This window comes from Podospora bellae-mahoneyi, chromosome 4 (assembly GCF_035222275.1).
Source record: "Podospora bellae-mahoneyi strain CBS 112042 chromosome 4, whole genome shotgun sequence".
Taxonomy (NCBI): domain Eukaryota; kingdom Fungi; phylum Ascomycota; class Sordariomycetes; order Sordariales; family Podosporaceae; genus Podospora; species Podospora bellae-mahoneyi.
Window position 1 is genome coordinate 383,148 of NC_085883.1, and position 24,733 is coordinate 407,880.

General features: G+C 52.5%; 12 protein-coding genes across 12 annotated transcripts; 9 read left to right on the top strand and 3 right to left on the bottom strand.

Moving 5' to 3' along the window:
* Positions 1-435: 435 nt before the first annotated feature.
* On the top strand, positions 436-719 carry QC761_0061560 (uncharacterized protein; the record flags this gene model as incomplete). The annotated part of the gene is made up of 2 exons (XM_062872586.1): positions 436-483; positions 534-719. 2 exons carry the CDS (start codon positions 436-438, stop codon positions 717-719), a joined length of 234 nt encoding a protein of 77 aa, XP_062731813.1.
* Positions 720-821: 102 nt separating this feature from the next.
* On the top strand, positions 822-1,352 carry QC761_0061570 (uncharacterized protein; the record flags this gene model as incomplete). The annotated part of the gene is made up of 2 exons (XM_062872587.1): positions 822-959; positions 1,020-1,352. 2 exons carry the CDS (start codon positions 822-824, stop codon positions 1,185-1,187), a joined length of 306 nt encoding a protein of 101 aa, XP_062731814.1. The 3' UTR covers positions 1,188-1,352.
* A 915-nt stretch (positions 1,353-2,267) lies between these two features.
* On the top strand, positions 2,268-3,026 carry QC761_401055 (uncharacterized protein; the record flags this gene model as incomplete). The annotated part of the gene is made up of 2 exons (XM_062878390.1): positions 2,268-2,688; positions 2,749-3,026. The coding sequence occupies 2 exons, from the start codon at positions 2,268-2,270 to the stop codon at positions 2,802-2,804; spliced, it is 477 nt and encodes a 158-aa protein (XP_062731815.1). The 3' UTR covers positions 2,805-3,026.
* Positions 3,027-4,521: 1,495 nt separating this feature from the next.
* On the bottom strand, positions 4,522-7,681 carry QC761_401090 (putative secondary metabolism biosynthetic enzyme). The gene is made up of 3 exons (XM_062878391.1): positions 7,474-7,681; positions 6,513-7,409; positions 4,522-6,454 (listed from the first exon to the last, which is right to left on the bottom strand). The coding sequence occupies exons 1-3, from the start codon at positions 7,670-7,672 to the stop codon at positions 4,809-4,811; spliced, it is 2,742 nt and encodes a 913-aa protein (XP_062731816.1). The 5' UTR covers positions 7,673-7,681; the 3' UTR covers positions 4,522-4,808.
* A 1,492-nt stretch (positions 7,682-9,173) lies between these two features.
* QC761_401100 (uncharacterized protein) lies at positions 9,174-10,547 on the top strand (the record flags this gene model as incomplete). The annotated part of the gene is made up of 1 exon (XM_062878392.1): positions 9,174-10,547. The coding sequence occupies one exon, from the start codon at positions 9,174-9,176 to the stop codon at positions 10,545-10,547; it is 1,374 nt and encodes a 457-aa protein (XP_062731817.1).
* Positions 10,548-12,081: 1,534 nt separating this feature from the next.
* Positions 12,082-13,053, top strand: QC761_401105 (uncharacterized protein; the record flags this gene model as incomplete). The annotated part of the gene is made up of 1 exon (XM_062878393.1): positions 12,082-13,053. One exon carries the CDS (start codon positions 12,082-12,084, stop codon positions 13,051-13,053), a length of 972 nt encoding a protein of 323 aa, XP_062731818.1.
* Positions 13,054-13,564: 511 nt separating this feature from the next.
* On the top strand, positions 13,565-13,759 carry QC761_401107 (uncharacterized protein; the record flags this gene model as incomplete). Its single annotated transcript, XM_062878394.1, has 2 exons — positions 13,565-13,617; positions 13,645-13,759. The coding sequence occupies 2 exons, from the start codon at positions 13,565-13,567 to the stop codon at positions 13,757-13,759; spliced, it is 168 nt and encodes a 55-aa protein (XP_062731819.1).
* Positions 13,760-14,356: 597 nt separating this feature from the next.
* On the top strand, positions 14,357-16,735 carry QC761_401120 (uncharacterized protein; the record flags this gene model as incomplete). Its single annotated transcript, XM_062878395.1, has 3 exons — positions 14,357-14,938; positions 15,004-15,114; positions 15,176-16,735. Exons 1-3 carry the CDS (start codon positions 14,423-14,425, stop codon positions 16,733-16,735), a joined length of 2,187 nt encoding a protein of 728 aa, XP_062731820.1. The 5' UTR covers positions 14,357-14,422.
* A 361-nt stretch (positions 16,736-17,096) lies between these two features.
* Positions 17,097-17,466, bottom strand: QC761_401130 (uncharacterized protein; the record flags this gene model as incomplete). The annotated part of the gene is made up of 2 exons (XM_062878396.1): positions 17,163-17,466; positions 17,097-17,106 (listed from the first exon to the last, which is right to left on the bottom strand). Exons 1-2 carry the CDS (start codon positions 17,354-17,356, stop codon positions 17,097-17,099), a joined length of 204 nt encoding a protein of 67 aa, XP_062731821.1. The 5' UTR covers positions 17,357-17,466.
* Positions 17,467-17,827: 361 nt separating this feature from the next.
* Positions 17,828-20,199, top strand: QC761_401140 (uncharacterized protein; the record flags this gene model as incomplete). The annotated part of the gene is made up of 2 exons (XM_062878397.1): positions 17,828-18,149; positions 18,202-20,199. The coding sequence occupies 2 exons, from the start codon at positions 17,828-17,830 to the stop codon at positions 18,678-18,680; spliced, it is 801 nt and encodes a 266-aa protein (XP_062731822.1). The 3' UTR covers positions 18,681-20,199.
* On the bottom strand, positions 18,816-20,156 carry QC761_401150 (uncharacterized protein; the record flags this gene model as incomplete). The annotated part of the gene is made up of 1 exon (XM_062878398.1): positions 18,816-20,156. One exon carries the CDS (start codon positions 20,154-20,156, stop codon positions 18,816-18,818), a length of 1,341 nt encoding a protein of 446 aa, XP_062731823.1.
* A 1,421-nt stretch (positions 20,200-21,620) lies between the features above and the next one.
* On the top strand, positions 21,621-23,363 carry QC761_401160 (uncharacterized protein; the record flags this gene model as incomplete). The annotated part of the gene is made up of 1 exon (XM_062878399.1): positions 21,621-23,363. The coding sequence occupies one exon, from the start codon at positions 21,621-21,623 to the stop codon at positions 23,361-23,363; it is 1,743 nt and encodes a 580-aa protein (XP_062731824.1).
* Positions 23,364-24,733: the final 1,370 nt, after the last annotated feature.

Sequence of the window (24,733 nt, forward strand, 5' to 3'; positions counted from 1 at the left end):
CATACCTTACATACTGCACATGTACAATATTTCCTTTGTGAGTCAAGATAAACACCGAAACATCTTCAGCAAAGGGCGGATACTATTCGAAGAGCAATGACATCGTTGAACAAAGGGCCGGAGCAACTCGCGGCTATCTTGAAAATTGTCTGTTGGGCCCAATGGCCGAGCAGCGATGCCAAATTTGGAGCACTTGCGTGGACGGGAGTCAGATCCAGTTTTGTATTTGTTGAGAAGCGGCCACGGGCCTGATACGGCCGAGTGGGCTGATGCCTTGCCTTCCACAAAGAGATGCTCCTAGTTTGCTCTTGCCAGGGAATCAGGAGTGGGCAGGGCGAACCCCCAGGTATTTATTGATGGCCTCTACCGCACTCAACTCTTTTCCTCATTCACAGAGCAATCAAGACCAATCTTGCTTTGCATTCACAGTTCACCATGATCTCACTCATCACCCTCATTCCCTGCGTTTTGGCGCTCTGTGGCGTATGTCCAAGGCTCACTCCCTTCTTTGTGCATTTCTGACCATGACGGAGTTTGTCCACGCCGCTCCCGCAACCCCCAATATAGCCCTCGACGATGTTGATGATTTCACCATTGTTCCCGTCTACTGGGAACTTCCCGTCATGCCCGACGACCCTAACGGCGCCACGGTAACTGTCGAGGGTACCATCCAGCAGGCCATCGCCAAGATGGACATTGACTACCCCGGCTGGAACTAGACGTTTCAGGCCGGACTAGGTGATGATAGTTACGTTAGCGCTTCGCTGGCTACGCTGGCTGCCCTCGAAGACCCGACATATGACTGTAAGATCAAGACGGATATGGCTAATATCTTAGCCATTAAGTGGGGCATCCACTATCTGCGTGCCATCCCGGGTAAGGCCAAGAATGGGCCTGGGCCCAAGAACTGCGGGCGTGTTAGCTGCTCGTGGGACTCTGCTATCTATTGGTGCAATGAGGTATGTTGCTATGTTTCTCTGCTATGTGTTATGATGTCTGACAGGAGCAATACTACGCAGGATTCTTCCGGAGACAAGGAACTTTATTGGGGCCAGATTGCCGACCTGGCTCAGGGCATTCTCGACAACTGCGCGGGATTGACCAAGATAAAGGGGCAAGGGACATACAAGGATGACAAGTGGAGCGTGGTTGTTCGTTTTCCCAAGGGCAGCGAGGGCAATTGCTAGTCGAGGTTATCGCTGCCCTCAAGACACACAAGATATGGGATTCGGCGATGATCTGTGATCCGCGGTTGCTAGTATGAAATAAAATGATTTCAGAGCTGAAGTTCTGCGGCAAAACTATGGACTGTTTGCTAAGGATGTTTAAACCGCCACCGTAATAACGAAGAGAGTTAAACGCGATGTTTTGGTGCGTGAAAGTTGGGTGAACGACACACGGTGTACCTGGGCTAGTGACAGAGTGCGTGCATATATCAACGGCATCTTCAACGTTGCAAAGTGAGCTGGGTGAGTAAAGGGCATATATATCTACCAACCCTTCTGCAATTGCAGCTTCTGAACAACCAGATTGCGGCTTTCGGTGGTCTCCTTCGCTGTCGCTCTTTCCAAATAGCCCCCTAGCTACACCTAATCGACTTACATAACCGTAAATACGGTCGCGTTCCCTACCTACTTACGACAACCACCGAACACAGTCTTCTTATACGACCAAAAGACGTATTTAGTTACCTAGCTTAGGCCCTTCTAGCTAAATTACACGCCTGATCCTTTTTCTTAAAGTACCTTATAAGATAACGTAAACTATTTTATAAAAATACCTTAATACTTTATAAGATAAGCTAAATACCTTGTAAGATAACCTAAACCCCTCGTTTTACATATTTACCCCCTAATTATTTCCCGACCACACCTTATAAAATATCTTATAACGACGACCGCGTGGAGACGTTTACTAAGACCTTCGAATCGGCTATCGAGGCGGCGATTTCGAAGTAGTTTACCGACCTCGTTTCGGCCGAATTCCGCCGTATTAATAATAATTAGGAAGCCGAAATTCAGCGACTCGAGGAGAAATTCCAACAAGAGAAGCCGCGGTTTCTGACTATTGCCAAGGCCGCCGCCGGCGGCAAAATTAGCCAGGACAAGCTCGAGGTTCTCGCGGACGGGCTTTTGAGGAAGGAAGGGATTCGTCGTTGGGTGCTCTTTCCAAGGCGGAGGAGGAGGAGGAGGAGGCGGTGGTGGTGGTGGTGGGGGTGGTGCCGCCTGGTTCTTCGATTCCGGCCCCGACCCCGGGGGCCCAAAGTCATGGCCAAACAGTCTAGGACCCAGCCCGAGTTTGACCCTGCGGCTGGTGGAAGCAGCAAGAGAGCTCGTGTGGGCTTTGCGGCCGAGCGCGCCGGTCATGCGTTCGGAGACGAATCCCCCGCGCTGGCAGGCGCTGGTCGTGCCGTGCGCAAGCGGGTCGAGATCAAGAATCGTGACATGTCCGACTGGGAGTCGGAGGGGCAGGACGATATTTTTGAGGATCTGGAGTTTGGGACTGGGTGGATTGTGTTAAGGTGTGATTTGGGGGCTGATGTGGCTCCCGTTAAGTTTACGGAGGATCCGTTCGCTGTGCCGGGGCGGCTGGCGGAGAGGCATTTTGATGGGTTTGAGAAGTGTTTTAAACATGATCACCGGGTTGTTTATACCAACGAGGATAGTTTGATGGAGTTTGGACATTGGGGTAAGGGCTTTGGAAAGGGTGGACACGTTCGAGGCAAGCCAACATACTTTTGTGGTGTAGTGGTTGATACCGGGGGCTTAGCACCGAGTCTGGAGTGGGTGTTGGCTGCTAATTGACGACTTGCGACGGAAGTGTTTAAGCGTAGTTAGTGGTCTCGGAGGGGTTCGTCGTCGGCGTATGGCGCTTATTAATAGGTGTGTAAGAGGAAGCTGGAGGGGTGGGAAGAGTGTGGAAGGCGTTTAATTTATCATTGGTAGGCCTTGGAATGTAATTGATACGCTTTGAAATGATGGTAGAAGGCCTCAAACTATAATTTGTAGGCCCTGGCATGATATGAGAAGGCCTCAAGCTATCATTCGGAGGCCTTGAACTGATAGTTCAAGGCATTGAACCATTATCGAGGGGTATTGACTTGAGTTATCTTGTTGTTTGGAGGTTTTGGCTTGGACTTGTTATGTGTTTGGAAGTTATTGAAGCGGAAGGGGGATTTAGCTATGGATGTTGGGCCTATTTGGAAGTTGAAAATGTGCTGGAGGTTTTCTTTCAGGCGTTGAAATACTTTATGTAGGCTAGTTGTATTCTGATAATGGGAAGGTGATTGACTGTCTTGTTACGGCACTTTTGAGGCTAGCATACGTCTCGAGTGTTTGAGATTCTGTGATATGATAGGGCATGAACTTTGGAGGATAAGTGATATACACGAAGCTATGCAGACAATATGTAAGGTTGATAGCTTTGATGCAGTGATTTTATACTGCTGGTATTACGAGTGAAAACACTCTGCTATGAACCAGACCCTAACCCTCTGCGAGTGAGCACAGGCCAGAGTACTTCCAAGTTGCTCACAATTTACGTAGGCTAGGAAGTAGATTTCACGCGATTCTGCGTCTGTGACTCAACAGGATGTGAGGGACAGAGCGGGCCGAAGGGCAGGCGAGCCTGTAGAACTAAGAAGAATCATCGAAAATACAATGAACTTGAGATTGGGCCATTTGCCACCATTCGCAGCGTACATGACAAGCCAGCTCTTCCCCAGCTCGTTCTATATGCCTACAACTCGACGCCAAGCGGATAGCTTCCGAACCTCTGGCATTACCGCGCCCTTTACCCTATCCCCACGATCTTGGCAGTGGAGTATCTCTTTGCCCGGTTTGCCTGGACCATTTGAAGCCCCATGTCTTCGATGTGTCTCTCTCCTCGACGTTTGTGCCGAGGCGCCTGCTTCTTTGGAGTTGCGAGAGGGGTGAATGGGAGAGCGAAGAGCCTAGTCCTAAGTTGTGCAGGGAGATCTGGAAGAATTCTAGGTCGCGCTCCCCTAGGAAGAGAAGCACACCGGGGTCCGACGATCCCACCGATGAGATACTAGGAATGGAAAGCCCCAATCCACGTGATAGCGGCTACTTTGGAAGAGATGCCTTGAAGAACGATGGCTGCTATGATATTGACGAGTTCGGCTATTCTAAGCAATATGAGGAGGAGCGTTTGGGGCGGCCATGGAAGCGGAAGCGTGGCTCGAGGCGCGTATCGATGTTGAGGACCCATTTGCTACAGTAGTCTAAGAGCTTGGCAACTAAGAGATGCGATCCAGACTCACTTTTGAGGACCAGCCTTGTCTACCAGAGCTTCAAATATCAGACTACCTTTTACCAAGAGATATGACAATCTTTGATGAATTCACAATTTTGAGATCAATCCTGGGTACTTCGACAACTCGAGGTATTCTTGTCGCGATTCCAGGATCAATTGGATAGTTTTGACCGTGGTCGTCATCGTGTTCACTGGATGGTGGCCATCGGTGGTTGGATTGTGAGCCAGATAATAACGCAACCCGGAATCCAATTCCTCACAGCTGTTGTCTACGGGGGTACTATGCGATGAGAATAGCTGCAATGATGTCAATCACGATTAAACAGTCGATGCGAGTTTATCGAAACCTCAAATATCTCGGCGAAGATCGATGCCTACACAACGCTATCTCCTGGATCCAAATTGCTCCATGCTGGTTTTAAGGAGCTCTTGCACTTCGTTGTCTTCCAGGACATGTTCCGGTCCCGTGATATCTATCGCACTATCCATCGCCACACAGTTTCCTGCTTTAACACCCTTCAGACTTAAAAGAGTCAGAACGCACCACGAGGCCCAAACATCTCTGGGCAGAGATACAGGGTATTGTCCATCTTTCCCCCAGCGCGCTGCTTCAGACTGACCCAGGCATGTATACCCCGCCCGTCACTCAAAGGCCTCCGCTGGGCAGCAGCCAGCACCATGGCATATCTCTCCCTCGCCGCGACCGATGCGCCTACATCGATCAAATATCCATCGACCCTTCTCTTTACCTCAGCATCATCCGCCGCATAAGCATCGACAGGGAAGTGCACTGTTCCTACCGGTCGCTCACCAGTCTTTCCTGAGAAGGCAAAGCACGAAATCAGAGACTTCCTTCGGTTCGAGCTGTTGTCCCGACCGAATTCATCCCCAGCCATAGCAGCAAAGAAGCGCTGAATTTCAAAGGCGTCGGCGTCAGGACAAATGCTGGCATGTTTCTGCGCGACTTCGGCCACGACAGCTCGGGACGTGGCATCGGCTCCGCCATGGGCAATGTACACCTTCACACGGGCCTCCTCGGTGTTGGACGCCAAGTCCAGCGAGAAATAAATCACACGGTCATTGGGACCAAGAAGCCCTTCTATCAACCGCCACCCCGTATCCAAGCGGAGCCGAGAGAAAGCCTCTCGGGCTGTTTGGGTAGCATTTTCTTTTCCTGCGGCACACGGGTCAAGGTAGATCTTCCATTGCGGTCCTTTGCTCGTTGACCAAGCACAGCTGTGCCAGGCTGCCAACTTCATTTCTGTGGGGGAGGATAGGGGCAAAAAGAGATCACGGATCGCGTCGAAGCGTTCGAGTGAGACAATGGAAGGATAGCTCTTCCCAATATCTTGGTTGGCGCAAAGTGCAGCCTCGACAAGATGTGCCCAGCTGTTCCCAAGAGGTTGGGCTTCGGTCAAGAAGCGCAACTCGGCTTTCCCGGTACCCTGATTGATGGAAACCGAGTATTCGACCGCGGATCCGTCGTTGCTGACGCCGGACATCCACCGTGTCGTGTCGAGTTGTTTTGGAACCGCCGTCTTACCCCACTCACCAGTCACCAGGGCAAGGGCTTGGGTCAACTCCTCCGCGGCGGCAGCGTCTTGTCCAGTTGCGGTAGAGAGATGCCTCAGCTGCCTGCTTGCTTCGCCGAGAAAGCTGTCATTGATAACTTGATCTACCGCAACTGGCTTCAAGCCTGCTGAGAAGTGGCGAAGTTTCATGTGCTTGCCCCGAGTGATGACAGCATTGGGGACCGTGTGCCTTCGCTCATACAAGTCCATGATAGCTGCCACAGTATAGTCGATGTGCTCATCAGAATACACGTGACGTGGTACGGCAAAGCGGACGAGATTGGGAATCTTGGAACGCTCCTCGATCGGCTTGAGATCATACGCCCAACCGAATGGGCCGGCCTCGGCAGCAAGGATGCCGTATTTCTTGATCAGCTCAAGCGTGAAGCCAACGGCGGCAAAGTCCTCGAGCTTCCTGTTGCACCCGAAGAAGAATTGGTCCATGTCAAGGTAGACCGCATGGCCGCCAGGGGGAGACAGCACTGCGACGCCATTTGCCTGGAGCTTCTGGGCAAAGGATTGGACCTGTGTGATGCGGTGGCAAAGGTAGGCTTGGTCGGTGACTTGATACAGACCAGCCGAGGCTGCCATGAGGTCACGGCCGCTCACTGAAGAGACAGCGTGTTAGTATTACTACCCGGAGACATAATGACAGATGCAACGTACTGCCGCCATAGGAGTCATTCCCATAACATAGGATCTGCCTCTCCTTAAGCAACATCCCAATGCCCTCGTATCTCTGTGCAAACAGACCTTGGTCACGGAAGCACAGCACACCGCCCATGTTCGCAAGCCCGTCCTTCTTCAAGCTGATGGTGAATCCCTCAGCATATGAAAACATCTCCTGAACGATGTCGGCAATGCTTTTGTCTGCATATCCATCTTCATATCTCTGGATGAAGTAGGCATTCTCCGCAAACCGACAAGCGTCCAGGAACAATGGTATCGAATGGAATTTGGCCAGAGAAGCGGCACCGCGAATATTCGCCATCGAAACAGGCTGTGCAGCGGCCCAGTTGTTTGTGATTGTCACCAAGATCATGCTGACCTTCCCGGGGTTCGCTTCCAGGTAGGCCTTGGTGGCGGCCAGGTCCAAATTCCCCTTGAAGTTGTTCTTGACACCAATCAAAGCCGATGGGAACGGATCCGTCAAGCCCGGCTGCGTGAAGGTCTGAAGGTTAAAGCCTGCAACAGCGGCGTTTGCCCCCGTGGTGTCAAAGAACCCGTTGCTGATGATGACAGCGGGCTTTTCATGCTCAGGATGCGAGCCGTACCCTTCTGCAATCATGGCGCTCATGGTGGAGAAGAGGAGGGTTTCGGCGCAACGCCCCTGCGGCAGGATGAAGAAGTTGGGGTGCTCGAGCTGATGGCGGCCACCATTCACGAAGCCCCCTTTGGAGGATACGAGTAGCTTGGTCTGGTAAAACGCAACATCGGTCTTACCTGCCAGCACCTTATCCATGACGTTGTGTCGATTGGTGCCACGCTCAAAGATATCGCGGAAGGCGTCCAGCAGGCAGTAATAACCCCAGTTACGACCGTAGCTTTCGTCTCCTCTCACCACTTCATCATCAGGTCAGTCACAGTGGCTTTGCCAGCTGTATTCGGAATGGGAGGATTCGCTTACAAGCTGCCCATTGGACATCAGTCATAGCCGAGGTGCCAGAATCTGACAGAAAGTCACAAGTAAGGAGCCCAGCGGGGAAGGCAAAAACATTGTACTCAACATCCTCCAGAATCTTCTCACGTTCCTCTGCTGAGGCTGAGGGGAGAGATCTGACAACAAGGGCGGCATGTGCCGGTGGACGCGGGACAGAAGTCGCCATGGTGGCAGCAGCTTGGAAAGGCCTTGGACAGAACTGAAACGGCTACGTTGGACAATAGACATACGACCGCCTTTTAAGTCTGTTTTGACTGTTTCTGGATTGTCTTCGAACTACTGCTATGCAAAGAGCCGACATCTTCGGACTTTGCCCATCTCCAGTATACATCTGCTGCCTTACAACGGGGCCATTCCGTGCGAGGCCGAGACGGCGGGATGTAGTATTACTGACCGGCATCATCCTCAATTTCATCATAGCCTCAAAAGTCGGAGACGGCTCGGGAAGGCAAGACTAGGAGATAAAGCTAAAGCGGGACTAGAACCCGAGAGGATACGAACCAGGACGGACTGATATTGCAAGCTGTATCTCCCAGCAAGTACCATGCTTGGTTCTGACATTCGACAGATGATAGGTTCTTGGGCCTGCATCTGTTGTGTTCCACAGGACTTCCCTATCAGGGATATTTCCGACTGCTTGTGCTACGGGTATAAGCTGTTTTAGGTGTAGGCTGTACATCACAAGCCCGAAGAGATGCAGCTTTCTCACTCTCCTCGCAGTTGTCACGCACCTCGGACGAACCTGAACACCGCGATCTTACCAGCCGAGAGTGAATTTTCTAGCTTCAATTTCGTGATGGATGTTTTGACCGCTTCTCTGTTGTGGTTAAGTTGTAACGCAATTGAGACATCTGCGTGGGAGTTGGACTCAAGAGACAATGCTGGGTTCCTCGTGGACTTTATTGTATAAAGTGCTTATCACGACTACTTACCCAAGGTTTGTATTTATTTCAACTTCTGTTATCTCCCAATGGTATATCATCCGAGCTCTACATATCATTTGGCCAGACTCGATCTGAGCTTCAATGTCATCTATCCGCTCGAAGACCTACCAGATAGCTCGAACGACCAATCCCCAAAAGACTGCCCGGTCTTTTTCACTCAACAACTGGTCCAGGAGGATAAATATAGACTTGCTCTATATTTTGCCAGTCATTTGGCCCGCCGCGGCTGTAGCGACCGGAGAGCATGATGTTTTCCATACCTAACGATGGGATGAACCAGAGGTCTCCCGATTGCATGGTTACAGTGCTTGTTGTTTACTCCCGCGTAATGCCTTCACGGCGACGCTATGGTGGTTGGACGGGATCTGACGCTGTAGATCAATGGGAAAGCTCGGTCCGCTCGGATTGAGTGGGAAAAGTTTGAATTTACTGTGTACAATGCAGGTTGGTGCTGACACGGCTGCAATGTCATCAACCAGGCCAGCCGAGGTTGACCGAACATCTTTTATCCAAATATTGACCACTTGTTGGAGGTTGGGAACTTGTTGGTTGAGAGCCTGATGGATTCATGTCAAGAAAACGAATTACCAACGACCCGCTGCATAACCATGTTGCTCGGTCAGGCACCAAAGTCATATGAGATGGTAGTTTCCATCCCTCCCCCTTGAAATACCTCTCAGATCAACCGCCACCGCCACCGTTCCACCTGCTAGACGACATCAAATGTCTTCCCTACATGTTTGGGAACGGCCACCGCCGTCATCGTCTCTCTTCTTCTCCTCACCAGGGCAATCACCTCTAAAAAGACGTCCAAATTCTCCTCCCTCCCCTTACCACCCGGCCCACCTACCCTTCCCATTATCGGAAACCTCCACCAAGCACCCAAAACCCACCCATGGTTCCAATTCCACACCTGGGCCAAAACCTACGGCCCCGTCTTCCACCTCAACATGGCCGGCCAGCACGTCATCGTCCTCACCACCAACAAAGCAGCCCACGACCTCCTCGCCAGATAAGGTGCCACCTTCTCGGACAGACCTCACTTTGTCGTCGCGCACGAGCTGGCCCTCCAGGGAATGCACATGCTCCTCCGACCATACGACCAACGCTTCAAACTCCACCAAAAAGCTCGAGAGCCCCGTGCTGGGCGAACGAGCGGCAAAGGCCTACGTCAAGATCCAATACTTGGAGTCGAAACAGCTCCTCCTTGACCTCTTACGTGGGGGTGGGAAACCAATCAACCCCCACGACGAAATAGAGCGCATGACCGCCAGCGTGATCTACACCCTCTTTTACGGGCAGAGGGTCCGCGAGGCGAATGATGCCATCCTGCTTCAGGCTCACGCTGTAAACCACGAGTTCGACCAGCTGGCGCAGGCGGGAAAGTATCTGGTTGATTCGTTCCCTGTGCTGAACCGGCTGCCGGGATTTTTGGCTCCTTGGAAGGCGGAGGCGGCGGAGCACTGGGGGAAACAACGGGCCCTTCACGTGGGGATTTTGGAGAGGGGGTTGCATGGGAGGAGTTGGAATGTTGCGCGGCAGATGAAGAGGGCGGTTGATGGGATGGGTGAGGTTGTTATGTCTGTGGATGAGTTGGCGTTGGATATTGGGATTATGGCTGATGCTGCGCTTGATGCGAGCACGGAGACGATCATGTGGTTTGTTTTGGCTTGTGTTACTGAGGGCCATAGGGGGTGGGTTGACAAGGCACAGGGGGACTTGGATCGTGTTGTTGGACGGGGGCGGTTGCCCGCCTTTGATGACCGGGCTGGGTTGCCGTATGTTACTGCTGCTGTGAACGAGTTAATGCGGTGGCGGCCGGCGGGCGCGGCGGGGGTGCCGCATTTTACCAAGGTGGAGAGCAGCTATGAAGGTTGGCGGATTCCTGCCAACTCGGTAGTGATTCCGAATCATTGGGCGATTACACGGGAGGAGGCTGTATTTGGCCCGGATGTGGAAGCGTTTGTGCCAGAGCCGTGGCTGGGAGAGGAGCTTCCCATCGTTGGGTTTGGGTATGGACGCCGGATATGCCCCGGCCGGCTTTGTTGCGCGGAATGGCTTGTGGATAGCGGTCGCACGGCTGTTGTGGGCTTTTGATATCATGCCTGAGTTGAATGAGTTGGGTGCGCCGGTGGACGTGGATACAAAAGGCACTGATGGACCGGTTACGAAAGCATTGCCTTTCAAGGCTTGGTTTATTCCCAGGGGGAGCTGGGTGAGGGATGTTGTGTCGAGGGAATGTGATACCTGGGGCGTGGACCATCATGACGTCCTCGATTCAGATTGGACGTGAAGTCTTTAATTAAGTTGTGTGTTAAGGTCAAACTGTGATGAAAGATTTCCAGGTACTGAATAATCCAGAGGTAAAGTGCGTGTACTTAAAGGCGCCAGCATACAGATATTCCCCAACGCCCGGCGTCATGTTGATGTTACCTAAGGCCGAAGAAGTTACACTTTTATCACGCACTTCAACTAACCGCAACATGAAAGCACGTATGTCTCCATCCTAACACGTCTCCAGGTTTTTGCCATGAATGCTCTGACGAGGACAGAGCCCTCACGTAGTGGTGGTAAGGTATGCCGTACAACTCGGTATTGGAATGTATGGCCAGAAAAGGGTTCAGATTACTAGCTAGTTACAGGTACTTTATTAAGTAAGCTCAGACTAGAGACAATGCAAGCTCGGACTGACACCTGATAATCTTGGGGTAACGGACAGAAGAAGCTCAGACCATAAAGTGAAGAAGCTTGGACTGAGACCAAGGGTTAACTCGACAATCCGTTGATCCATTTACGGTAGATTGGTTGTCAGTGCGAGGCTTCTGCCAAGCATTTCCCTATAAAAAGTCCCGGATTATTTGTGTTTTCGAGACCGCTAACACTGCCGCGCATCACGGTGTGAGTGCGTCAAGTTGGCCGAGAGGGATTTTAGCTCCATGGACTTGGAGGATAGGTATATCAGGTACCTTATATATCATAAAGAATATCCCATGGCCGAATGCTGCTATGTCGTTAGAGGGCGGTTCAAGGGAGACATGCTTGACAGCCCTGGTATCAAATTTCCTTCTCTGATGCCACCCTATAAAGGCATATATTTCCGTGGTGCGTAGCCCTGGTTGCGGGTTGACTTACCTAGTCACCTACCTTATCTTGTTTACCTATTGTTTCCTGGCGTTGTAGAGGAAGCGATAACGACGATCAAAAATCACCCTCAGAGTCAGGATTAACCTATATATGCACTGTACAGTGGGGGGGTGTTGGAAAGACGTTGACGGCGTTGAACTACGTCGATGAAAACTGAGACAACCACGGTATTATAAGGTAGCTGGCATGTTGTCGGTGCGGTGTACCAAGAGATGCAAAATCCGAGCTGTATTGCCAAGCATCAGCATTGCCTAAATAAAGTTACTCGTAATTCCAGCCAGCGACACCTCGAGACCCACTCCCAATGGCAGCAACGTCAAGATCAACCACCAATCGCCGGTTTCCAAGCCTTACTAGGTAGCGGGTAGCTTTGGTGAGATGCGAGGCAGTGCGAAACCTGAACATCACGGGCTTTAAAGACTGACAGGATGCCCTCCAAATACGTCAGTCATTCTTCATTCTCTCTAAACGCCCATCATTGATAATCATGCGTCAAGAAATCCTTCTGTCTCTTCTCGCCGGCTTAACCGCCCGCGCAGAGTTGTTCCATCGCCAGCAACAACTTCCCAATGAAACCCCCAGCCCCATCCCCCGCCCAACAGGGACCAGCAACTCCTCCTCCCCTAACTTGACCCCCTACAAGATCGACTACTTCCACCTAGGCATGGAATACGCCGCGCTCGACCTCTGCGGCCGAGACCCCTACGCTATCAAAGATGCCGGAAGGATCAACCCCAGTTACTGCCTCGTTGGCCGATACTGGGCTTTCATGCCCGACCTCACTGAGCTCAACTCAACAGAGACATTTGACTACGTCAACAGCAATTGGACCTCCAGCTCCGTCCAGTTCAGCCTGCGCGCGCTGTACACTGGTCTTTTTGCCCGTGGGATTCTACCGGAAGCACTCCGCGACTGGGCAAGCCAGGACCCGCTGGCTCTTCTGGGGATGGGGAATCTCTCCGACGATGACAAGCGCGCCATTGGAGAGCTGGTAGCTCGAGAGAGGGCGAACGGAACAAAGACGATTTCTCCTCCAGAGGATATGAGATCCTCCCGAGCAGCAGAAGTCACGGCGCAGATGCTGGCACTGGAGAGCTGGGATTGGCATCGGCGTTCGGCATTGTCGAGTGTCACCCCAGCGCCGACGGCAGCGTTTGCCCTCGGGGCAGAGGACAAGAAGGAGGTGTTTTTGATTTTGTCGTCGGCGTTGCCGCAGGTGTTTGGAAAGTTGGGCGGGCCGAGGAATGAGACGGAGAAGGGGAGGGATCCGAAATCGATGGGGATTACTGAGACGTATTTGAAGTCGCCGTTTGTTCCAGGAGGGCCGAACGCGAGGGTGTTGTGGTATACTGCTTTGACGCCAGAGGAGTTGTCTGGTGCTGTGGGACTGCGCGCGTTTGCCAGTTGGGGGCTTTGGATGGGGATTTGGGGGTTGATGGGATTCGTGGCTGTGTTGTAAGCTGAGTTGACGTATTTGTGATTGAGTGTATGTTGAAAACAATTATAGACACTTGACGTTTGATTGGCGGTAGCTTTGTTCATGCGGACTATATGGAGCCCCGTGTCTGCTCGATTCTTTGACGCTGAGCAATATTAGCCAGGTGTTTGCCTTTCTCGGATCCGACATCAAGTAGCGTATATGGGATCATTGGCAGTGCATGGGTTTCCGCCGGCAATGTCTGGCTTGAGCGGTGTCTAGAAGGGTCCCTGATGTAATGACCTCGTTGTGCCCTTGTTCGCCACCGTCAAAGGATCTCATGATCCATGCTGCTCAAGCAGAGGTGCAGTTCGGTTCCGCGATGTGTGCATTTGACCGGGAAACTACCTCTAGACCAGACCCTTGGTAGATATAATGATGCCTCCTCCCCTTCGTTGACAGACTTCCATTCACAATCATCGCAGACACACTCCCACCTGCAGTAACATCACCTACCAACCAAAACACCACACATCACTTCAACAGCCGCAGAATGAAGTTCCCTACCATGGTCATGGCCGCCCCTCGGGCGCCCCCTCCCTCCGGCGGCTTCCATCCCAAGTCTGTCTCCAGCGCCGGCATCCCCTTGGCCAAGCGCTTCAACCACACCCCCAAACCGTCCAAGACCAACCTCTGCAGCGAGGCCAACCCCCAATACCGCACCATCGAACCTTCCCAAGGCCTCTGACTGCTGGGTGATCCCCACCAAGTCCTCCCCCGCCAACATCCCCGGTTACTGGACCCTCAATTCTACCGAGGCCGGCTCCGGTCAGTGTCACAGTCTCGGCACCTTTGGTACCTGCGAATTCAGGGTTCGCGGCAAGGAGGGGAAGCAGCTGGATTTTGGGACGTACGATGTCAAGTTGTATATCGATGCCCACACCAGACAGGGATATGATGAGGAGGGGCGGATTAAGGTTGCGAGCCCGGTTACGTGTGACGGGGGTGTGGATGCTGGGTGGGCTGTTGCTCATGTTTGAGGAAGGGCGGAAGAGGATGAAGGGTAACTGAGAGAGGTTCTGCTGGGAATTTAACATTCATGGCTTTTTGGGAGGAAGATCAAGAACTGGAAGATAGAGAGATAGAATTGGCTGGATCAAAGGAGATGCGAAACAATGGAAAGATTTGCCATGAAACGAATGTTTGAACTGTTTTGATCGGCAAAGCCATTTTGTGATAGCTGTGATCCTGTCAGCTGAAAAGTCAGTGGCACTGTCAGCCCAAGCCGTTCTTTCCATGTTGGGTGCCAAGGCCAGCTGAGATGGAAGGCACCACACCTCAACAGCAGCGAGAGTCGCTCTTTCCCTCCTGTTGCTTAGCAACACCAAACACATGGTCTTGATCCTGTGGTATGATGTCGTCATCAAAGCTGCAGTATGAACACCTCGATCAGCAGGACCACTCCATCCGTCTTTTGCGCCTCCTCCCAGGACGATGGCTCGACAACATCTACTGCGAGCTGCAAACCGTCTCGCTCGACGACAACCCCGCATACCACGCTCTTTCCTACGTCTGGGGTAACCCTCAAGACACAGGCCTCATCACCGTGGAGGGTTCACCATTCCAGGCCACCAAGAACCTGATCACTGCCCTGCGGCGGCTGAGATCCAGTATCGACGTCAAGGTGTTCTGGGTGGACGCTGTGTGCATCAACCAGCTAGACACAAACGAGAAGACAAATCAGCTAGGGCTGATGGCTAGAATATACAAGAGTGCAGCAGACGTACAGGTTTTCTTGGGCGAGAGTGGTGTTCTCGACCTCATACCGCACGAGCAACAGGTGCTGTGGGAAGATCCGCCGCGGACGCACTGGGTTCGGGATGCCACTATGTTAATTCACACAGAGCATCCGCCGCATAAAGACGGGGTGGGTTTTTACCACCAGCCTTTTTTTGCTCATAGCCATGTGCTAAAAGTTTTAGAAAACCTTAGTTGGACTCTCGAGGTGTCATAATCGACTGGGGAACATACCTCCGTTTGCCAAGCTCACCGGAACAACCTGGCTATAAACCCGCCTCGAGAGAGGTCCCTATGTGGGCTATAGTTCGTACATACCTGCAGTATATTACTGCTAGCTCGCACTCTACTAACACATCGGGGACAGTTGGATCCATCAAATGGCCTGAATGCCGCAGATCAGCACAGGGTTGACCAGTTCTTCGCGAGACAGCAGGATCCCATGCATGGCCGCGATGAAGAGATGCCACCGCTCGAAACGTTACGACATAACCAGTGTGGTGCCTTTGCCATGATGAAGATGCTCTCAAATGGGAGATGTCTGAAGGTGTGTTGCCAGGGCCTTCTGGACTCATCAGCCTGGCAAGGGGCTCTCAATGTAATTGCCCATCTCGTCAGCCTACCGTGGTGGTCACGAGCTTGGGTCTTGCAAGAAGCCATCTTACCCCAACGGGATGTCCTCGCCATCTACGGCGAGATCGTCGTTCCCATGGGTCTTATTGAAGATTCTGGAGCCGTTCTTCCACGCCACTATGCACGCGGTGATTGCTGCAAGCGCTTTTGGAACTCGCTGCCTCAGGCCCAGAAAGCAACCCTCGAAATGTTTGCCAACACCATGGGCCAGCTAGAAGGCATCAGACAGACATTGAACATGCTGAAGATGAAGCAAATTGAAATGCTCAAATATCTGATAGACAAGACGCGTTTTAAAGAGGCTACCGACCCGCGCGACAAGATTTACGGCCTGTTGGGCCTTCTCAGCAACTGCGATGAACCCATCGACCTGATTCCTGATTACCACCTCTCCGCAAACGACCTCTACACCAAGGTGGCAATGCAAATGATCAGTTACACCAGAAGCCTCTCCATTCTCCACCACCACGAGTTTCGCTCCTCCCCTTTGTGTTCAGAGTTACCATCATGGGTGCCATGCTGGGGCCCAACCTACGGCTCCCTCACCCCCTTTCAAATCGGAGAACGCGCTGCCAACTTCTTGGCTTGCCCCCCTGGGCCAGGCAGGATCCCTCATCTTGCCATCGACACTCCTTACCCCAATGCTTTGGTAGTGCAAGGGAGATTCATCTCGAAAGTCTCCGCCGTCACGACTCCCGCTTCCAAAGAAACGACAAGTTTATTCATAGACTTGCTGACCTTCCTCCAGACTTTCTTCGACATTGACCCGTTCTCTCTCCACCCAATAACCCAAGAACCAGAAGAAGATGCGCTAGCCCGCACGCTTCTGTCGGACCAAGTCTTTGAGGTACGATATGAGTTCAAGGCTGGGCAAGTAGTGTTCAGCAGAGCCTACGCTGGGGATATCCAGATGTTTCGTCTCGCTCGCCAGATCTTGATGGCACAGAAGATGGGACAGACTTTGGTGCTCACCTTGCCGAACGGCACGGTCATGGATGACCAGGCAAAGGCGCATGTGGTGATGCATGCCGAGGAGAACTTCTGGTGTGCCAATGAGGGGAGGGTGTTTTTCCGAACAGAAGAGGGCCATTTTGTGTCTGGGCCGATGGAAACAAATGTGGGGGATGAGGTTTGGGTTGTATTGGGGAGTTTGGTGCCTCTGGTTTTGAGAAGGGCAACAGAGGGGGAGGACGGTAGAAGGCTGGTGGGCTATGCGTATGTTCATGGGATTATGGACGGGGAGGCTGCGCCTGGAGTGAATGGGGAGGGGAAGAGGGAGGTATATTTGGTGTAGCTCTATGCAGAGCTTGCTATCGCTTGACTTGGGGTCCGTTCCCAGGATCCTGACCAGCCATGTCCATGTGCCTGTGATGACTCCCCCGGACGCCGGGCAGAGGGGCGGTTGGTATCCATGATATGAGATTCCTGCAACAATACTCGCTGGTGACTGACAAGAAACAAAACCAGTAAACGCCGTCGTCCACCCCATCCTTTTATGTACATCATATTACGTTGCCCAAGCCACCGTAGCCGTATCGCTGTCGATTTGGCCGAGTATTTCCCTCTACCGTACATCATTCCCAGTCGCTTATCGTACAACTTAGTCGTGTCGTTCGGTTTTTCAAGTTTCGTCGTTCGAGATCAGAGATCGGGGTTTAAGCGGGACTAATGTTCAGTCAGCGACAGTTACCAAGAGAGAGAAGTATTGGAATGATACTGACACAAGGAAGGCCTCACCAAAGCCAGTGCTCAAAAAAGCAACAGCGAGACCAAAGATGGTGATGCTGCGGGTGATCTCGGCATTCTCAGAGTAGAAGAGAGCGTTGGTGGCAATGGTAAATGGGTTCATGGAGCCCTTCTTCGCGCGGCGGGGGACGGGGCCCTGGCCACCCATACCGATGTATTGACGGTTCATTTTGGCGGTGGTGATGTGTGGTTGTTGTTGAGAGAGTGACGGGCGCTGGTGGAATTGCCGTGTCCGGGGATGTGGAATCGAAATTTTGGCAGTGACGCAGGTGGTCCAAGAATCGACACCAGCCACAGTCAATTGATGACCCCACCGTTCGGTGTAGTGCGTGTGCACCAGCCACAGATACCGCGGAACATTGAGGCTGAGGCCTAGCCAAGCTTGTGACCCCCGCAGCTGACAGGGCTCCACCTGAGCTTCAGGCCCCTCACCTCACCCCACCAAGTCTCCTGACGACGACTCTGTCATTGTCCGCCACTATAAAGAACTGCGACGACGACCATACCAACCAATGCCACTACTATCTTCCTCACCATAAAAACATTGACCAATCACGCTTTCCCAGCATTGAACACGAGTTACACATCAGACACTCCAATCTTCACAATCTTCACACACATACACACACCCAATCTGAGGATGTCTAACATCGACCAAACCGGGGGCGGCTTTCTCCCACCCTCACCAGCTCCAACAGCGACCTCGACTGCCACCGCCAACACATTCAGCGGCAACGCCTCGCCATTACCACACCCTCGAGGCCACGCCCTCAAAGCAGGCTCTGCCAAGGAGGACAAGATCCGTAACTACATCTCAGATCGCCTCGCCCATATCAACCGCCGTCTGGTCACCAAACCAGAAGAAGAGATCGACAACAACATCAAACCATACACTTCACTGGCTGACCTGTGCCAAACTGACCTCGATCCACTCATCAATATCATATGGCTATCCGGGACACGTACGTTGCATCACTCTCTGTCTTGTGTGGACCATTGCTGACTTTGACATAGCGGCCCTGCAAATACCATACCTTCTCAACATTGCTTCCGACTTCAATGACTGGCTGCAAACACCCACGTCCTTTTCAGTCGCACACAAGGCATCTTCACCAACCATATTCGGCACTTTGTCCAAACTGGACCATTGCTTTGCCAGTCTGCTTTGTGGCCGCGATTTCGTCACTTCTGAACCCCTTCCTGGCTTCTTCAACTCTGCATCGGCGACCGGGGGCTCCGGAATGTCCAAGACAGATATGGTGAGACTCAAGAGCACGGTTCAGCAGACGAGAGTTGTTATCGTTGACGTCCTGGACAATGATGATGACGGGGAAACTAGCAGGGTGGAGGAACTTGATGATCAAGATGGAGAAGAGGGGGATGATTATGATGGCGATGAGTGGGACGACCGTGAGAAAGAGCGCATGTTCATGGATGTGGCACGCGTTTATGAGAATACGCTGGTCAAACTGGGAGAGTTGCTTTTGGAGTAACTGTTTCGTTCAGCGCTCTAGCTCGCATACATTGCTAACTACCGACCCCTCTCCCAGAGGCAACCCACCACTCCGCTACTCCTCCTACCCCTAGCACAATCACTGCCGAGCCCCCTGGCTTAAGCATGTGCTATCCTAGTATGCCTCAATCTCAGCCAACTCGCCCGCATCTCGGGGGATCTGGCACCTCCCAGTTCCGCACCGCGGCGGCTGGATTCGGCAAGTCTTAGTCGACTCGACGCAGATGGCATCAAGTCTCGTGCACGGCTCGAACCCGCCGATACAAACCTCGTTCACACACTTCTCGACGCCGTTGCAGTATCTGCCATCGTCACACTGGGCGTCGGACGAACAGAAATTGGCAGGCTTGTCGGGAAGCCAGAGATCGGGACTCCTCTCGCCCAAGATGGCAACCAACTCAACAATATCCTTCTTCAAGGTGAATGACCTCTCCCCATTGGCGTTCAGTCCGAGTGCCTGCGAGACCTTGGCCCTGAGAGCCTTCTCAAGCTCACCGCTGTAGGCGGTGTTAAGTGCTTGGGTCTTTTCCTCGATCACACTTTTAGCGAGCATCTCGACAAGGTTATCAAGAAGATCAAACGGAGTGGCGAGCAGCGTGCCGGCAGTAATATCGATAACCGACCGGAGGATGTCATTCCAAACTGCCTTGAGGGAGTCACCCTTGAAGAGGTGGGTTACCGCCTTGAGGATACTGGATGTGCTACCCAGGATGGCCGTGACAAGACCGTTAAGGAAGGACACCCCGCTGATGTTGAACTTGATGTTCGTGTCGCTGAATTGGGCAGCAACCTTGGTGATGGGACGGATGGTGAGGATGTAGTTGCCTGCCGCATCGCGTTTGAGGGGGGCAGGTGCGAAGGTGAAGAGGATGGCAAGTTGAGCACGGGTGGCCAGAGAGCCAGCTGCGTTGAACGAGTCGGAACCAGCGCCGATGCACTTACCCAGGACCCTAGCCCCGAACTTTTGCTTGATATCGGCGCGCGCCCAAAGCTCGATGGGGAGGTCGGCGACGAAGATGCCGGGGTTGGATAGGGAGATGGGATTACCCGAGAACTTGATGCCGGCCTCGGCGAGGAGCTTGGCATTGGCTTGGGTGCCAGTGATCTCGGCCGTGACCGTGCAGGAATGGCCAGTGTCAATTTTGACGTTGGTGGGGTCGTTGTATTGGAACAGAAGACCGCTTCGGTCAATCTTGATGTTGTTTGCAGCGAGCGCATCGTTCACCTTGGCGGCGACGACGCGGCAGAGTAGCTGAACAGTGGCATCGCCTTGTGAACACTCCAAGAAACCGATGAGGGGGTTGAGGAGGTCAGAAAGACGGACAGTGCCGCGGGGGTTGAGGGCGCGGAACTGATAGGGCTCGAGGGAGGTTTCTGTGCCGGTGGTAGCACGGGGCGCAGTGATTGCTGTGGCGGTTGTCAGCCCCAGAAGGGGAAGCAATGGAAGAAATCTCATTTTTAAGCTTCTACTTGAGATGAGGATCTTGATGGGGCGGCGTTGTGTGTCCAAGAAAGGCAGTAGAAGAGAAGATCATGGTGGCATTTTATACCTTCCAGTGAGGTACATTGTGGACTGAGGCATTCATGACAGAGAAGTTCGCCGAACAACTCTTGTGTATGGTGCGATGCTATCGCGATGTCCGATGCTTCGCTTCATCATGGTATCGAACGTGTTGGTTTCCCACTCAGCTCAATCTCCCAAGGCCGATTTATAGTGCCATGTCTCGGCTGATATATTGCAATGGTATTGACTAGACAGCCGAGTGTAGCGCTGAACATGTGTGCACTTTAGAGCCCGGAACCGTTACCAGTTGCACAGCAGTCAGCCAATGGAAGGCTTTTCCAGCCGAGACCCCGCATAAAGTCAACATACAGAAAGGGGATGCAGTTCGATCTTGTGTCTTGCTTTGGAACACAATGGCAGCGAGGTGGAATTCGCCGAATATTGGTTTGGCACCCCAGAAACAAAAGACGGTACGGCTGGATCTTGGGTGTCATTTTTACGTTTATAACCAGAGACTGGGTTTTGCTTTGTCACCAGTGACCCAGGGTACCCCTAGAAGTAGGTCGTCGCATATGTTAAGTCGTTTGAGAGGTCCGACTGAGTGATCATGACTTGAAACTGCAAGACTTATCACGAGGCTCTCTCCAATGACAAACAATTTCGGAACCAAATAGGTGCTGTTCACCCTCAATACTCTCACCTAGGATCCGACCAAACTTTTGAGTGAATTGACACGATTGACCCCTGCATTTTCAGGCACACCAGGCACCAACCGCTGTGCCCCAATGCCTGCCTAGAGCAAAAGGGGCGGTTGCTAACAATATGCCACTACAGTTCAGCCAGGAGTTGTTAGTGCGAATCATGCCAAAATCAACACCGCTTACACAAGATCCACGCCGACGGACAGGTGGAAGTCCATCAAGTAGATATTTAATACAGTAACATGACCGCCATAGATCAAGCAACGGCTTTGTGACAAGACATACATATCAGAATGTTGGCACTGGAAAACTTCAAAACCGACACAATCGAGAATGTATTCCAGCGATGCATTCTCATCACTGGAACAACAGCTGCAGCTATCGATCACATCCTGCTCAAAGCCGAGTCTCGAAGGGGCAGGCCTGACCAGCCGGACAGCCATGGCCAGTTTCCAACGGCCACTTCAAGGCTTTAGCCCTCCTCACCCCTGGCCTCAATACCATCAGCGTCATCTCCGGAAACGACAGTGATGACAAGATCGAACTCCGCATACGGTACCTCCCCTTGACCAAGACGCCACCGCTGCACCTGGCTATCCTGATAGCCAAAGACTCGCCTTTGTCCATCGACTGTCCTCCTGTCAAATTTGGCGCCTTGAGCAGCACCCACTCCAGCCTCGATGCCGCCATCGCCAAGTTCCGCGTCACAGCCCTGATGTGGCAGGCTCTCGTTCCAGAAGAGATGCAAAAGGCAGATCCCGGCCGCCGCTCGTTTTGCTTGGAGGAGGAGAGGGGGGTGGATACGCTCACCCGAGATCAGGTCCAAAACTCTTTCACCTCACCCAAAGAGGCGATGGGCTTGGTCCCGCGTGTGCACCTTGTCCGTGCTAGCAGGACAGTGGCGGAAATTCGTGCTATGGATGGGCCACAACTGGAAGACGCGTTTGTCGAAGCCCTCAAGATCTGCGGCGGACCGTTCGTTGCCAGAAACAAACCTGTTGTTGCCGGCCTCATTCTAGATTCCCACTTTGACGCGAAGCGGAAACGGGTCCTGGGGCATGCAGCAAGAGGGAGATACGACCCGGATGGTCTGTCGCTTGCCATGTTCGGAAGTCACCTCACGTACGCTTGGCCCAGGTTCATGGATGAGATCCCCGATTGCTTGCTGGATACCAAACCATCTGGCGATTCAGTAGACGGCCGGTCTTGCTCCCCCTTGTGGCAAACCTGCGCCGTGGGCCAGCGAGACTTTTTCTATCAAGTCCTGACGGCATTTGGCGCCAAGACTGAACAGTCCAGGCGGGTGGATGATATCGCTGAGTGGCCCATGGCCTTCCTCGGGTCTTGTCATGGCGAAAAGCATGCCGGGTGTCAACGTCTGTGGGATCGCGCCTGGGATGTTTCCGTCTACGGTCACCTCCGCGATCTGCTCTTCCTTCGCGCCTCCCGACCTCACTTCCGCGTCCCGGGCGACAAAAGCACCCTCTTTTGCCTTGACCCGCCTGTCATTGAGATATCTGGCACGTTTGAGAAAGCTGTTGTTACGATTTCCTCCACCACGGGGATCAAACACTTCAGCACGGAGCAGGGGCCATGGCCTTCGGCCTCGTTTGTGAAGTGTAGCCCTGGCCTGTGGAAAGCGGTGCTTGACAAGGAGTGTATTGCGAGAAGCGTGCACAAGACATGGGGCATAAAGGTTCTGGCGGGGAATGGGCTGGAGACAGAGGTGCAGAATGTTTGGGCACATTTACACCCCGCCACGGTTTTCACTCTCCCGGGGCGGAGGGGCATTACCATTGAGAAGAAGAGTGTTGGTCCGCGGGGTGGTGCTCCTGTTTCGGGATCAACAGGCTGGAGGGCGATGTTGAAGAAGAAAGACTCGGGTGGGAAGGTGGTGAGGGCTACAAAGTTGGCGCTGCATGTTGGTGATGCGCTTGACGGTGCCATGTTGTATTATTCTGACGGGACGTTCGTGACATGCGGACAACCAGGGAAGATACCGGGCGGTCACCAAAGAAGGTGTATTGGTCTCAGAAAGGGAGTGGAGATCAAATGTGTAGCTGTGACAAGAATGGAGAGGAGCTGGTGGCCTTTGGTTGGGCTGAGGGTGTGGATGGGTGATGGGAGGGGGATGGGTGCGCTGAATGCACGGCATCATGGAGGGAAGAATACCGAATTTCTTGTCCCAGGGAAGGGGAGGAGGATTGTTGGTTTGTTTGGACGGCATGGAGGTGTGGGGGGGTTGTGTAGTGAGTTTGGGATTATCACTGCGCCGGAGGGGGTGAGGTTGCCGGAGGAGGTGTATGATGAAACGAAGTGGGAGGTGGTAGATGGGGAGGAACAGGTGGGAGACGATAGGAAGAGGGAGGCTGAAAAGGAGGGGAAGGATGGAGGTCGTCGGGCAAAGAGAAGAAAGGCTGAGGTGAGTGAATCGTGTTTTGAGATAGGCGTGAGTTGAATAATAACCTTTTTATGATGACAGGACTCGATCGTACTTGAAAGTAACACCATGAAACTGGATGACGGCTGGGATTCAAGCAGTGACGAAGAAGGAGAGAATGACGTTGCGGATGATGCCGACTTTGGGTACGATGATTTCCGGACGTCCAATGCGTTCAAGGAGTTATATGAGGGCAAGGGATATGTAAGTACTAGTTGCAACATGTAAGTCTAACTCCATGCAAAGCCGGTTAGCAGGATAAGGGAGGGGGATACGGTTTGCAGGATTTGGATCGGGCTACGTCGGGGATGGGGGCGTTGGGGGTTGGACTAATGGGACTGTTGCTGCTGGCGGGGAGGAGTTGAGTGATGGCTTTTGTGGTGGTGGTGGTCTGAGTTTGCTTCAAGAAGATACAAAAAACCTAACTACCTAATCCAATATCGCATCCACATTCCTTGAGCCCTGCCCCGAAATTTCACAGCATTCCGTAGAGTCAGCAGTATTGCACTGCCCACCGTCATCACGGCACCAGCAGCTGTCCACCCTGCGGGCGCTGAGCCGGCGAGGTCAGGTAAGACCCAACCAAGCGTCAACAGCACCGGTGAAGATAAAAGCGAGAAAATAGGCAGGACAGTAAAGAGAAGTGTCACCCGCAAGCCGTTGTGGCGGACATCGGAATCCCCGAATTATGAACCCTAAAGAAACCCACACGCACACATGAAAGGTGACTGTGACCCCGAACACATCCTTTCATCTAGCCCCAGTGAGCCCCGGGTCCAGATAATCGGAATTGATACCACTGGCAGGGTGGCAAAAAGTACGAATGCTGCGCCGCGCTTGCCTTTTTTCTTATAGCGTATGCCGTCCTGCTTATAACGCATATCATCAATCCATTGGAGCAGAAAGAGTCCAGGGCGGTAAAGTGGCTTCAAGATTGCTGTGATGAAGGCAGATTCATGGGCGTTAGCCTGGTTACCTCGATACTGCGGGTAGAGTGTTATAACAGAACTGATCCACTTCTCTTTGATGTAGATCCACAGCCGACTGCTACATAACTAGCGAATAGTGTATGCCGCAAGCATCATACTAAGAGCTGTTATTGCCCAACTATATAGAGTGCCCCTCCTTGGAACTCCTTTGAAGAGTAACATAATGATCAACCTGGCATCACTTTTAAGTTTGAGAAAGGAGGTTGGAAGGCTACATACCAACATTTCCATCCCAAAAGCTGAAGTTGAAAAGCTCAAGGAATGAAGAGAAAGGCAAGTTCCGTGAGTCTCCACATTGCTTTTGCTTCGTGAAGCTGGAGTTGTCTTTCTGTGAGAGCGATTCGGGATTCAAATGTCGCTTGGGTTTTCACCATTTGTGTTCCAAACTCGTCGGCAATT